The 15,525-nt window shown below is 42.6% G+C and overlaps 1 protein-coding gene across 3 annotated transcripts in view; it reads right to left on the minus strand.

The window, feature by feature from the left end:
• LOC104693332 (E3 SUMO-protein ligase ZNF451-like) overlaps positions 1-10,111 on the minus strand; it is a 36,477-nt gene extending 26,366 nt beyond the window's left edge. The window contains exons 1-6 of one of the 3 annotated variants that reach the window (XM_039569135.1): positions 9,869-10,111; positions 9,153-9,236; positions 3,659-3,742; positions 2,364-2,489; positions 1,276-1,387; positions 527-677 (exon numbers count right to left, since the gene is read on the minus strand). In XM_039569135.1, coding sequence (XP_039425069.1) covers positions 527-677; positions 1,276-1,387; positions 2,364-2,489; positions 3,659-3,742; positions 9,153-9,233 — 554 coding nt within the window. In that variant the 5' untranslated portion in view covers positions 9,234-9,236; positions 9,869-10,111. Of the gene's footprint in view, positions 1-526; positions 678-1,275; positions 1,388-2,363; positions 2,490-3,658; positions 3,743-9,152; positions 9,257-9,475; positions 9,694-9,868 lie in introns of those variants that run through there. The other 2 variants (XM_039569136.1, XM_019289373.3) reach the window with 2 other exon arrangements.
• Between the last annotated feature and the right edge of the window lie 5,414 nt (positions 10,112-15,525).

Genomic DNA, 15,525 nt, shown 5'->3' on the forward strand with positions numbered 1-15,525 from the left:
TCAACTTCTCACCACCTTGCCCATGGACACATTCAGTAGTTAAAAGGCAGTATCTGCTGGAACTGAACACAGGCACACTGAGTACTGACTAGCAAGATCAGCTATGAACAGATAGCCTACAGCTTTTGCTCCTGCTTCCCTACATCAGGGGCTTTTCTTTTTATTTTACCATCAAATTGTGTAACATAGTCTTTTGCTTTATTTCAAGTTTGGATGAAGATACAACTAAACTGGAGTACAGAAATCTTACTTCTCAAAAAACCCCATATACTAAAAAATGCACGACAAGAGGAAGACATCAATTCTGAATGAAAAAAATAAACCACAAACACCAAGTAAAAGAACAAACCAAGAAAAAAACCCCCATGAAGCTCATCTATATAAACTGTAACATATTTATCGGCTCTCAAAATGAAGCTTTGTCAGCACAGGCAGTTTAAAGCAGACTTGGTACTGATGTCCTAAGTTAGAGCATATTCTTTTAGTATTATTCCTTGCACTGAACTCTTGCACAGTATGTCCTTACCTTTGAAGGTGACCTAGAAGAAGATGTACATTATCGAACTGTCTGTTGCAATGCATCACAGGACAATATTTGGGACTGCTGTTGACTCGAGTCTGACCTGCCCTCTTATAACCACCCCTTCTTCCACCGTTAACAGAGCCTGGTTTCAGACCTGTGTTACAAAACAAAGCACTTAACCAGAAGCTGAATTACAGAGGCTTAAGAAAACAAACAAAATAACACACAAGCCCTAAAACATCCCAAAATCAAACTGTAGTGATTCTTAAAAGCAAACTAACAATGCACTCACTGTCCTTCAATTCTACTACAGTAAGTCTGCTCTTTCACTGTCTCTTCAATTCCCAGCAGTATAACTTTTCAAACACTTCAACACCCTTCCTCCAGGTCCTCCAGGCAGTATTTTAAATTGATTAAACACTGTGAAGTCACACTTACTTACATTTTCCTAAGCAGCAGTTCAACAGTAATATTTTTTTTCTTCCTAGCAACTTTGCTTACAAAAATAATTAACATTTCCTTAATGGTTTTTAGACTCCCTATCTTTACTTTTCTAAGCAGCAAAGTGTTACAAGGATAGCTTTCCTGGAAATAAGTGCTTAAGAACTTCCAAATGAAATGCTATAGCAAAATTAATATTGTAGGGTTTGGTTATGCACAAGGCACCTGCAAGCTCAACAAAATTTTCACATGTTCTGCTCTGTAATGCAGGACTTCGAAATCATCACTCAAACTTAGTTTTCTATTCTCACCTGGCATTTTTAACCACTGGTCCACACATAACCTTGCAGCTTCTGTATCACTGTGTTCCCGAATAAATTCTAATTCTTGCAACCCATGAGCATATTGGGAATCAACTTTCTCCTGAGAGAAAAAACATACCAGACAACGTTGGGATTGAATTTGAAAAAAAAGAAAAAAGACTAAGTATGTATCCCAAAACTAACACATGGGTTCCTAAAAAACACGCCTACAAAAACATAAGTGAGGGGAAAAAAATCTTACAACTCAACTGACTTGTATTCAATACAATAAAAATAGAATGGGAAACGAAAGGGAAACAAAACGAAAGGGAAACAAAACGAAAGGGAAACAAAACGAAAGGGAAACAAAACGAAAGGGAAACAAAACGAAAGGGAAACAAAACGAAAGGGAAAGAAAAAGGCATTTTCACTTTGAAGACTAAATTTAAGTCTGCAGTTTGCATTACCTAATGAGGAAAGAGCCAAGCAGGAGGAAAATATTCTTTAACAAAAGGATCTTTCAGCCTTCATTCTCAAACTGCTTTAAAAGTTACACGGTTATCTCTGACTCCACTTTACAGTTGAAAAAGTGTAGGTGGAGACATAGACAGATTGCCAAATTCAATGTGGAGGAGACAGAATGGGGATGTAGGCCTCCAGACACCACGGCTACCTTGTTCTGTATCTAATCTAGCCTTTTACTCTCTTGTACTGCAGTTGCATAGTCTACCATAGACCATAACAAGCTGTAACTATAGTACAATTATGTGATTTTTAAAAGCTGTTAACAGCGTTGAGAAAATTAGGCTGGGAAGTCAGTACATTTCACCAGCTCTGGATTTACATTTATCCCTGTTCAATTCCAATTTTTCCCCCTTTAGAAACTGCACTAAGACTAGAAAATTGATCAGTTAAAAGCCACAAAAGAGACAAAGTCGATGTTGTGTTTCACACAATGACCCAGAAGCAGAAGTCTAGTTGCTAGTTTCAGGTATGCCTCACCAAATTTTTTTATTAGCTCAGTAGTGAAAACAAAGACACTTGTGACTACAAGGCCTTTATTATGCAATTCTTCCAAAATAAAACATATCCAATACCTTAAAGGCCTTGTTTTTCTCTTCTTTTTGCTGTTTCTCTACTTCAACATGGCGTGCCAGACGATCCAGGGTTGATGCAACTCGTTCCTTCTGATAGTCAATGTGATCCTTACGCTTAGTATTTCTCTACAATTGGAAAGTTAAACTCTTATTTGGTGACTGTTAAGTAACAGACACCAATACATTGACAAGTGATGCCCAAGCATCACGACATAGTTCAGTAAAGATACTCTTATCCTAAGTTCCATGAGCTACCTTGCTAGTTTTCTCTTCCTTTTTACCAGCATTTGTAACTTCTGTTAAAAAACAAACAAAAACAACCCTCCCCTCAACATATTCAAGGCATTTCAACATAAACATTAGCCTCACCAAGCAGTAGAGGAACATGATGCTGAGAATCCTAGAAGTCTCCAACAAATGAAAAGTTAAGTAAGTTCTTCTAAGTAAACAAAATCCCTCCTGACTTCAAAGCCAACAGGCAGCCCATCTAAAAAACTGAGAACTGCGATCATTCTTGCTCTAACACTGCCTACTATCTTCAGAAAGGCAGGTCATTAGCTTTTTCTAGCCTAAGGGATAGACCATATACTGTAGTTTCCTCCTCTTACACAGTCAGCTCTAGAAATCATCCCCGTAGTGTCAGCCTATGCATGTACAGAAGATCCACCTTTCCTTAATAATCAGGTTTATTACAAACATCCACTACTGCAACACAGGAAAACAAAAGTCAAAAGATAGTCACTGCTGCCAAAACCAGCTCTGGTAGGGTCTATCAACGCTCTTTTCAAAGGCCTTGCAGAGCAGGCAGAATAAGTTTGGGGGATAGATAAACTGATGAGCCTGCTTCTGACTTGCACATTCTTAGATTGGATTATGAAGGATTTGGCTGAACTAAAACCAGACTGTCACTGGAATAAGGTCATTCAAGCCATAAATTGTTCTTAAAAAGTTATTTTAGAAAGAAAAGGCCTGGTAGTAGATCAGATATGTTTCCAGGCTAGAAACTGGACACCCTGACTTCTGAGGCTGAATGTAAAGTGACATTTTATTTTCACACACTTGTTAAGATGACTGAAAGAGAAATAAAATTACCAAGGAAAAAATGGAGTGTTGGTATTCTTGCTTTTCACTCAACAGCAGGTAGAAAAATCAAAATACTTCAATACTGGTTATTTAGTATTTGTAAAAATACATCTAACAAGGCTTTTGTGAAGAGTAACTGATAGGAAAAAAATACAGAAGACCAATTACTTTATTCAATCAAGATGTCATAAAATACATTACAACATACTCACATGAAAATAACAACTGCTGTTAGGTTCTTCATCCTCACTGCTGACAAGATCAATGCATTCAAGGACAGGCCTTAAAGGTCCCTCCTGGAAAGGAAGTGTTAAAAATGCACACACAAAAGCATTAAATTGTCTTCCTCAGAGATAAAATGTACCATCTCTGCCATATACTGGCAGTTTGTTCAAGATATTAACAATCAACTATGTAGGGCAGGCTAGGAAGACCTACTGCCTGATGATGAGTAGCAGAGAGAAAAGCAGCATGGAATCCTCTCTGCTGCTCTCAATGCATCTCATTCTTTACATTCTTCCACCATTCAAGGCAGTAAAGCTGTTCAGCTGGCCGGGCATAAACAGTCCTCCTGTCTCACTGGGGAGAAGAGGGATGAAATCTTGGGACAGATGACAAAAACTTCTATGAATCAAGCTGCCAGCCTCCAATTTCCCCCAAAGAGTACTTAACTTTTTATGATTAAATAAATAAAGATAACATGGTTTTCTAAATGAAATATATATAAAAAAAATCCACTTCAGATTTGCTTCTGTAGAATCTGACAGCCTCTGCAATACTTTTAAGAAATCAAACCTTTATTAAACAGATGTTAGCAAGTAAGAGTTCAAAGACACACTCAGATCACCTGACTGTCCAATCAGTTAAAAAATGTGTTCTGAAATGTTTAGCTCTGATCCTAACAGCTGTACCTTCTTCAAGGGCAGAGATTTTTCTTATTTTCTTACTCCCAGGGTTCAGCAACTAATCAAAACTTACCAAATTGACAGCTGAAATGCAGAGTAACTTTCAAGCCTAGAAGTTCAAGTGATCAAAACAATAAATTTAACACAACTATTATTACACTTGTTTAAATGTCTTTTGCACACATTAAGTGTTCTTTTTCCTTCCAAATTCTGTGCCTTTTCTATGCAATTTTTGTGTACCGCTCACCTCCACACAAGACAAGCCCTAAACTGAAAATCATGAGAATTTTAATTACTTTCTTTCCAGCTGGTTCAACTAAATAGTAATGCAAAGATGGTGCCAAACCTGAGGATTCCATCACTATAGGGGAGTTAAGAAGCTGAGGATCAGAGAGCTTCATCCTACTTGTAACTCCCCACAGGATGAGTGGGGGAGTAAACTTGGGCACACAAGAGTCTGAGATTACACAAAAACAACATGGACAAGCTCTCCATGAACAGCTGAAAGCTGGGGCCTCTCTAGCTGTCTATACTGGCATACTTGGCATCCCGAAAGACAAAAGTATTCAGATGTACTAGCATTAACATATGCTCACTCTTCACATCTTATCAGCAGATCCTTCACATTCAAAAAAACTAAAAAAAAAACACCCCCCGCCAAAAAAAAAACCAACCATGAAACAACCAACCAACAACAAAACAAAGAAACAACTAACCAAAAAAACCCCCAAAATGCTTGACTTCTAAATTACTTCTCTAAACAATCTTCAAAAGCCATTCTTCTCACAAACTAACAGCCATGCCACTGAGCAATGAACAAAAGTCACAGCTACTTCCATGAGTAGAAGAATTTCTAGGTTTTGAATTCCCCAGGCAGCTGTGGCGTCTCTACCGTTATTCACAGCTTTGCCTGGAAGCATCAGTATTAAGTCAACAAGACTGCAATTTCACTATGCTATGCACAGTACCCAATTTAACTGTAAATACAATCAAATTTGTTTAACTGGTAACTGGTAAAGATGAAGCCTCATATTCATCTCTAAGGACAGTTTCTTCTCAAGCAGTTCTGTGAAGCTCATTTTTATTGCTTCCCAAAGTTTTCTCCAAAAGCCCTAAACTGTGGTATCTCTTTCCTGCCTTTCCTCATTTCACTCCATATTTGGATAATCAGGCCTAGCTAACAGACACCTTGTCCACTGATACACCATGCAAGGTGCTTTGTTTGTTGTTTCTAGCTTTACATGCATTCAGATCAAATACCCAGTTTACTTAAACAGCACAATTAAACTTCTGCATTATTATACACACACTAGCATACAGAAAGCATGAATATAGCTTTCATGTATGTGACAATAAACTTCTCTTTGACAAATAATTATGTGAGCATAACTGTGTATACACATGTAAACATAATTATTATAGGACAAGTTTACATTAAAATAAATTTTTAAAAATTGACATAAATTGTACTATTTGTGTTCTAAATCTTTGTCCCAGCAGACTTCCAACTTTTAAGACTGCTGAGAACTGACCAACATCATGAGCCAACATGCACGTAACAAGTTTTGATTTTTGTAACGTAGCAAATACAAAAATTCAAATCCCTGGCTGACTTGGGATGGGTGCAAAAATAAAAGAGTTGCTTCATAACATCACTACCATTTTATTCAGTTCCTGCTGTGATGCAACTAAAAGCCAGAGAGACAAATACTTCATTCGGAGTATCTAATAATTAACATCTACGGGGGAAAGGAAGCAAAACCTTTAAATAGTAACTACCATGCTTTAGCAAATCACTTGATTTGGTATATTAACTTAAGTCCAGTGCTTGGTGCCAACTGGAATTATCTATTTGTTCACAGGGCATTAGACCTGTGAATTTCTTCACTCTTGCCTTATCCTTCCCAAGTAAACAAAATGGGGGCAAGACCATCCTATCTTAATAAAGTAGGAGTAACAGCTTGCACTGCAGATTAAATTATATTTCTCTGGTGGTATGCAAAACTTAAAATGTAATGATTTTAAATGGACAAAATACGTTGCAATGAAGAACTAAAAGGTGGGAAATTATGGAAGAATAGTTTCAAGTTTCCTGAATGAGGGTGAATCAGATTAAAAAAGCTGAAAATATCAGGCAGCAGCACATTGACAAAAGTCCTTATCTGATGGAGAAAAAGCACAGTCCTACAGTATGAATTCAAACACCATAGTACAAGTGAATGAAATAGAAAAACAAACAACCCAAAACCACAAAGAAAAAACAGATCAAAGAAACAAAAAACCCACACCAAAGCCACATCTGACTGTCAAGAAGGAAAAAAAAAAAGAGAAAAAGGAAGAAAAACACAGATCATACGGCCGACAACTACTTGTTTTCTATCAAAATGAGCACAGGTTGGGATACCCCAGTGGCTTCTCTAATTCAATTTATATAGTCCCATCTTATGCACTGGGTCTTTAGGACATGCAGGTAACCAGGAGGCATCCATCCATAACATTTATGAAGAGTACAAGTTTCCAGTCATACACATTTATTATATGGAAATGGGATGATCTAAAGCTAGCCAAGCAGTCTAGAAATCCTTTAGCGAAGTCCAAAGTCACCTTCACTCAGAGGAGCAAATGAGAGATCTGAAGACATATTGCTGATATGAGGTGATGGCCAGGGTCACACACCTTTCCCCTAGTATTCATCAACTACAATAGTAAGCTCCTCACCCCAAGATATCAATCCTGCACAAAATTTGAGCAGAGTCATCTTCCTATATATAGCAGCCTCTCTTGGAAGCAATAGTCACTGGGACCACAAAGGATCCATATTATTCACAGGCAAAGCCAAGGAAAAAAAAAAGGCAGCCAGAAATGCCGATTTTAGTTCTTTTGTTTCAGTTCTCTTTAGTTACTGCTCTTGGTGCTCCAGCAGCCCTTCAATCATTACACATTCCAAGCTACACTAGTTTCCTTGTTCATTAATTACCCAGTTTGAAGAAAATGAAGCTTATTCAGTCATGATCACAGAATCACAGAGTGGTGTGGGTTGGAAAGATCATCTCATCCCAACCCCCCTGCCACAGGCAGGGATACCTTCCACTAGACCAGGCTGCTCAGAGCTCCATCCAGCCTGGCCTTGAACATTGCCAGGAATGGGGCATCCACAGATTCTCTGGACAACCTGTTCCAGTGCCTCACCACCCTCACAGAAAACAACTTCTTCCTAATATCTAATCTAAACCTACTCTCAATCTGAAGCCCTTCCCCTTTGTCCTCTCACTATATGCTCTTGTTAAAAGCTCCTCTCCATCTTTTCTGTAGGCTCCCTTCAGGTGCTGGAAGGCTGCAATTAGGACACCCTGAAGCCTTCTCTTTTCTAGGCTGAACAATCCCAATTCTCTTAGTCCTTCCTCACAGAAGAGGTGCTCTGCCCCTCTGATCATCTTGGTGTCCCTCCTCTGGACTCATTCCAACAAGTCCACGTCCTTCCTGTGCTGGGGATCCCAGAGCTGATGCAGCATGGCAGGTGGGGTCTCACCAGAGCAGGGCAGTGGGGCAGGATCCCCTCTCTCGCCCCGCTGGCCACACCACTTTGGATGCAGCCCAGGACACACGGGAATTTCTGGGCTGCAAGCAGACATTGCCAGCTCATCCACCAACAACCCCAAGCCTTTCTCTGCAGATGCACATGAATACTTTTGCATATATAATGAACTTTGAACTCATTAATCAATTTTGCCAAAATCAACCAAAAGATTAAGACGTCTCAGAGATACTCAACTACTTATAATTTTGGCAAAAAACCCCACCTATCCTTCATACTTGAGCACCTAAACACCCCCACAGAAAGTCTGCATGTTGAACTTTGGCTTTAATCAAACACCACACAAAATGGGGGGGGGGGGGGGGGGGGGGGGGGGGGGAATCTAGTTATTATTCAGTATTCTGTTCAAAAATGAGAAAATTCTACAAAAAACAGCTGCTAAAAATACTGGCATCATTTAATCACTTGACCTTAGTAACATGACTTGCTCCTTCAAGAAAAACATCTTTAGATGTGTAGATGTGGCTCCTAGGGACATGGTTTAGTGCTGGGTTAATAGCTGGACTCAATGATCTTAATGGTCTTTTCCAACCTACACAATTCTATGATTCTATGTGACCCTGCCATCCAGCACCACTTCACTGATGACAGATTGAGGCCAGAATGCAGGCAGCATGAAAAACATTCTGCTTCTCTTGGATCTCCAACAGATAAAAAGTGTCTTAAAGTTACATTCACATAAACCATGTCAGCATGTTGTACAATAGAGAGTGCCTCACAATTTGAGAGGATTGTTTAAGGCCTCTAACCCATTATTTCCTTCCTTTTCTAAACTGAGTACAGTGATTTTGACACTGATTTGCAGAATGAGCAGTGATTTATTCCATTAACTTTACTGGGACTATTCATAAAGCAAAATGCTATGCAATATGATTACCAGGAAAGTTATCTACAGTCCCTCATGTATCTCACTGATCACTGTAATTCCCCCCTCATCTGCTGGGATACTCAAGACCATATTTTCACTACAGGACCAACTGACATCATCTTATACCTTTCCAAGAAAGGGCACTTAAACCTTTAAGATCAAGTTGTTATCTGCCACAAACACTCACAAATGAAATTATCTTTATATTCAAGAGTAATGCTTTACATCGAAATATAATCATCAACAGAGTCAATAAAGACCCCCTCTCCTGTTTGCTGGACTACTGAAAGTGTATTTTTTCCAACAAGCACTGTGTTTCCACTACAAGATCTACTTACTCCAATGAACTCAATCTCGTCTTCACTTTCAGAAGCTGGTGATTGACTCTTGCGAAGGTTGTCAGAGCTACAAGACTCCATTATCTAAACGGAAACAAAACATACTACATAATTTCACTTTGTGAGTTTTGTTGAACTATACAGCATTTTCCATTTTATGCCTTCTTTGGCTTTGCAGTCTATCTGTATCCAACAAGTCTCTATCACTCTCAATTATCAGTGACACCAGAAAAAGCGATAAAAGATTCTGACTCGAATCACGCTACTGTATTTTTCCAAATATGTAAAAAGTGTCTTTATCTACAAAGCATGCCAATACCTACACTCCTCCAGCAGCCATAGCTGCAGTGTAGCAGCCCAAGGACATGCCCGGGCCTGAAACCCCAGGAAGAGCCGAGACCCGAGCTCTAGCCCAGCGGCGCTCAGCCACCGCCGAGCCGAGGCCGGCCCGTAACAGCTGCGGGCGACCTCGGGCGTTTTCAGCAGCTGCGGCTGCTTTGGGCCGCTCTAGGACCGCGGCAGAAGGCTGAGCGTCCTGCTCCAAAACAACGGCGGGGTCTGCGGTGCTGAATCACGTTCCCGTCCCCGCCCGGCCCCGCGGCACACGGCTCTGCGGGCTCCGCACGCCGAGCCTGCCGTGCTGCGGCTCGCCGGGCCCGCCCGCTGCCCTGCAACCGCCGGCCCCGCGGCCCGCACAGCGCTCCGGCCCCGCTCACCCGCCGCCGGCCCGCGCGGGCAACAACGCCCGGACCCGCCGCGTCCCCGCTTCCTCTGCGGCCCGGGGGCGGGGCTCACGGCTCGCCGAGATCGGGAGGTGCCGCCGCTCTGCCCAGCGTTCGCTATGGCAGGTGCGGGCGCTGCCGCGGCAGCCCCATGGCGCGGCCCCCTGGCCGGCGCTCCGGGCTCTTTCCTTCTTTCGGGCTCTCCCCCTCTTCCGGCCTCCCCTCGTCCGCCTTCAGTTGGGCTGCATCGAGTTCCTGCTCGGAGGGGGAAAACCCGCACGCCGCTTCCGGGGGAGGAGGAGGAAGAGGAGGCGGAGGAAGAGCGGCTATTGCGGCTGGCAGCCGGGAGAAATAAGGCGGCAAAATCGCCTCTCTGGGCTGGGCCGGGCCGGGCCGGGCCGTGCCGGGCCGTGCCGTGCCGTGCCGTGCCGTGCCGTGCCGCCGTCCCGCTGCCGCTGCCTCCGCCGTGCTGTGCGTGCTCAGCCGGCCCCTGCTCAGCCACCTCACACGGTGCTTTATCCAGCCCAGGCATCTGCAGAGATCCTTTGTGAAGATCTTACGGGAGGCGTTGCCAAGGGCACTGGTGAACTCCAGATACACAATGGCCGTTGCTCCACTCATCTACCAGGGCAATCAGTTTATCATAGAAGTTTGTCACGCTGGTCATCCTGATTTCCCCGTGGTAATGCCATACTGACATCTCAATGATTTTCTTGTCGCTGAGAGGCCTGGAAGTGGTTACTGGGATTGGCTGCTTCATTACCTTGCCAGGGATCAGGATGAGGCTAACTGTCCTGTAGTTCTTCCTGCCCCTCTTGAACATGGAGGTGGCATTTGCTTTCCTCCAGACTAAGGCACTAGCCCCAGACACTATGATCCATGAAAAATAATTGAAAGTGATCTCACCATGACATCTGTCAGTGCCCTCAGTACCTGTCCGTGCATCCTGTCAGGGCCCCTAGACTTAGCATACATATGCCCAGTTTGCTAATGTATTCCCTGGCTTGATCCTCTCCCACCAAGGGTACATCTTCCTTGGTCCAGCCTTTCCTCCTGATTTTTGGAACCTGAGTTCCTGAAGGCTGGTCTTGCTAGTGAAGACTGAGGCCTGTATTGCATCACTAGGTCATCTGCTCATTTAGCAATGGGTCCACATTTTTCTTAGGCTTCCTTTTGTCACCTGTATACTTACAGAAGCCATATGTGTTGTCTTTGACAACCCTAGCTAGATCCAATTCCAGTCATGCTTTTATCTTTCCTAACTTCATTGCCATATGCTTGAACAATATTTCTGTATTTCTCTCAGGTTAGGCATCCTGGCTTCCACCCTTTATATGCTTCCTGTTTGTGTTTGAGTTTGACCAGGGACTCCTTGTTCATCTACACAGGCCTTGTAGCATTTTTGCCTAATTTCCTATTCACTGGGATGAACTGTTCTTGAGCTTGGAGGAAGTGATCCTTAAATATTAACCAGCTTTCTTGAGCCCCTCTTCCCTCCAGGGCTATATCCCATGGGGCTCTTCCAGGCAGATCTTTGAAGAGGCCAAAATTCACTCTCCAGGGCTGTGAGCCTGCTTTTTATACTTCACCCTCCCCTCAGGATCTGGAACTCCACCATCTCATGCTCACTGTGGCCAAGGTTGCCTTGAACTTCATTCCCAACAATCTCCTCATAGGTATAGGTCCAACAAAGCATTGCTCCTTGTTGACTCCTTTACGACTTGAAAGAAGTTACCACTGCACTCCAGAAGCCTTCTGGATTGCTTATGTCCTGCTGTGTTGTCCCTCCAGCAAGTACCTGAATGGTTGAACTCCCACATTAGGACCAGGGCTTGCGAACACGAAGCACCTGCTATCTAGAAAGGGATTGGGAGATTTCTCCATTATGGTGTCTTGGAGACATTTCTTTGCTTACATGCAAGAGCTGAAGGTGACCTCTCCTACGCCCCACCTTCTTGATTTTGCGTTCTGTTCCTGCCCCAACACTGTTGATCTGACCCAGCCCACTGCGGGGCTGGAGCAGCGAGATGCCAATCAATCCCAGCCCCTCCCCTGGATGGAGTTTCCCGAAGAGGCAGACTCAGAGGGTGGGTTGAGGGGCGGCTCAGAAGCCTAAGCCGCACCCCCTGGGCAGTGCCCGGGTCCAAGCCACCTCCCCCGGGTCGGGAAAATTCTCGGTTACTCGGTTGTTCACTGGTTCTTTGTTATAGCTCCCGCCTCTCGGTTTACCCCAGTGGTTCTTGTTAAATTGTATCCTCCCCCTGGCTTGTAACTCATTGGTTGTTTTCCCCTTTCACCGGGGTTTTCAAATTCCCTATAAAACTGAGGACAAACCTGAGGGGGCCTTCCCATCGCATCGCATCGCATCGCATCGCATCGCATCGCATCGCATCGCATCGCATCGCATCGCATCGCATCGCATCGCATTCCATCCCTTCCCAGCTTGTTCGGATTGCGGAACTTCTAACAATAAATCTGTTAGAAGCCAGACCCGAACAGCCTCTCTCTTCCTTTGTCTCCGAGCTAACGTGAGCCGATCCCATCGGCTCCTGCCGTGTTCCCTCTGCCGAGAAGCCAGCTAGCCAGCCCAGCCAGCAGCTCTTTTCCTGGTGCCGAAGTCGCTTCAGCGATGCACAGAAGAACGCAGCTGGACTCGCTCTGACCTGGGGCACGCCAGAGCTCGTGCCTCGAGCACCAAGAACTGCGTTACATCTCCCCATGCCCTTTGCTTTTTCCTGTGTCCATCAATCCCCCACAAGGCTGCTGGTTACTCTCTCCCTTAATTCCTAGTTTAAATTCCTGCTTATGTGGTCAGTGATCCTACTGGTAAAAATAGCTTTGCCCTGCTTAGTGAGGTGGATCTCATCTCTGTCAAGCAGACAGTGATTTGCAAGCAGGGTTCCATGGTCATACAGCTCAAATCCTTGTCACCAACACAGGTTCTGCCAGCAAGTATTGACTTGTCCTATCAGTCCCCCCTCACTGCCATGATTGAGAAAACATCACTCGCACCCCCATGCCCATGATTCTTGTTATTTATCTGCTACTGCTCTCCTGCTTCTTCATATAATTACTTCCTGCCACCCAAAGTAAAAGTCAGTATGGATCATCTTCACTCAGTGCATTGGATTTGAGTGAGCTGAACAGTGTAAATGTCACCTGTGAGTTGCGTGTCAGTATAAAAGAGCTGCTTGCACACCCGCAAAGCACCGGTGTGTGCTTATCAAATCCTGTAAACGCAGGAGAGAAAGAGTTCAAGGCTGCATGTTAAATTTTGGTGGTATATGAGAGAATAAGCAACTATCAGCAATAACATATCACATACTGTAAGGATTAATTAGTGCTCTTGTTTTTCTTGAAAACATAGAGTTACTACTGTTAGTTTTAAGCCCCTTTCCATATGAATATAAAAGCAGCTTTATGACAGAAGATAGACATACTGAGCTGCTAGTTGTATCTACTAGTTAAATACTCATTAACAGTTGTACAACTTAATCACTCTTGTTGGACTATATAAACAACACCGATTTGTCTACTTTTATTTCATTATTAAAATAATGGAAACCTGACTGCCACTTGGAGAGTTATTGTTGCCTAAACTTTAGTATTTTGCATTTGTAACTTGAATTTGCTAATAGAACACTGACAGCAGTCATTCTGTTTGTAGCTTGCATTTGCACCTGATGACTTTTGTTTCTTGAGAGTAGATAATATGACAAGCTGTAGTAAAAAGTTACTAGGGCAGCAAGGTGGCATTATTTTTCCAAATTCTGAGACCCTATGCAAATGATGCTCATTTAAATATGAATTTTTCAGTAGTCATTCATGTAAATGTTTACTCTTGCAATGACCAGTCCAAAATTCCTCTTTGTATGTAAACAATACAGTTAAGGAAGAAAAATAGTAAGGGAATTGCCATGCAGTTATTTCCAACATGCCAACAAAACTCTGAATTCCAAAATTTGTGTATTTCATCTAATTCCCGTGAAAGAACAGTGTTCAGACTTTGGGCCAGCTTAGGAATATTCTTATGCAGAACTTGTTGGGGAGGCTAGGGGAGGTGAGGTAAGGAGAAGCAGGGTTTTTTGTGAGTTCTTCATGAGATCTCCAAGTCCAAATCTCCAAATGAAGTCTAGATATCATATGGGATATGGAAGCTGTTTCAGAGCAGACTGTCTTTATAAACTCAGTAATGCTCTCTAGAAACTAATTCCACATATTCACTATGTGCCCTTAATCATAGAGTAAGTTTAGATTAAACAATATTAGGAAGGAATTCCTTACTGTGAGGGTGGTAAGTAACTGGAACAGGTTGCTCAGAAAAATTGTGGATGTCCTATCCCTGGAAGTGTTCAAAGCCAGGTTGGATGGGGCTTTGAGCAACCTGGTCTAGGAAGATATCTCTGCCCATGATAGGGAGTTTGGAACAAGATGATCTTTAAGGTCCCTTCCAAATTGAACAATTCTATGATTCTAATTCAAACATATTCCAACATTCTTGCTTCTCTCCTTGCTCCCTTAAATGAAGCATTGATTGCCTTTATAACCATTGATTTCCCTCTTGTATCAAAATGGCATACTGCCACTTACACTTGATCTAGAAAATTTAGATATCTAGTGGTTTTGGTTTTTTTACTCCTATCTATATACCCTAATAACAGGGGACATGAACTCAACATGCATTAAACTCCCTGATTTATTCAACAGTATACTTTTTCAGTAAGATTTTTATCCTACTCTTCACATATCTCAATGTTCTTCCCACCTTAGAAAACAAGTGCCCTTCTGAGCACTTCATGATAAACAGTTACCAATTTTTTTTCCATGGTAACCTTCAGTTTCAATCTAATATGCAGTAATAGAAATACATAGTTCAAATTATTAGTTTTAGTACTGCTTACATTTTCAGTAGTAAGTCTCCAGTTACTAAATGCCATACAGTCTAATGGCACTACAGCTGTTAGTTTCTTCTGCAGCAGCCATCAGTCTTCTCCCATTCCGAGGACTGCAAATAATGTGTCCTCTGTCGCTCGTATCAGAAGAATTTTACACTTGGGAACACCACACATTTACATATCACCAGTTAATTTTTATTTTAATGAAAATTTTGGGAGAAGCAGCATTATGCTGTTCTGACCTCCCTTTCTATTACTTCTGGAGTTTCTAATCTGTGATTATCTAGTCTTCAATTTTGTGTTCTCAGAGTGTGTCAAGGTCATTTTGAAAAACCAGTTGTATTTTGTTCCTTTCTGGTCATACTGCAAGACATATGGCCCTTTTGTTAACGGTATACTTGTGTAACAGCTACTTATCTCCTTTCATCCAGTGGGATAACATAAAGAGGAAGAAACAGTATTTTTGCAGCTCACACACTTTTTATCCTTTGTTAAAACATTAAAATATCTTCTTTTTGTTATTGCTTTTGTCCAGAGTACCCACCTATCTCCCTGGGCCATGCCTGGGAGCAGGCCCTCTGCCCTACCATGAAACTCCTCCTATACTTTTTGTGGTGAGCTGCCAGCCCCACTGGTTTTCCACTGACAACTTACAGCGGGATCTGCAGCGCTGCACCAGCCACAGCGAGAGCAGCTGCTGACGTTCGGCTCCATCTACCTGCCCAAGGGCTCCAACACCTCCTGAACTGCACAACA

Source organism: Corvus cornix, chromosome 3 (genome assembly GCF_000738735.6).
Source record: "Corvus cornix cornix isolate S_Up_H32 chromosome 3, ASM73873v5, whole genome shotgun sequence".
NCBI classification, from domain to species: Eukaryota; Metazoa; Chordata; class Aves; order Passeriformes; family Corvidae; genus Corvus; species Corvus cornix.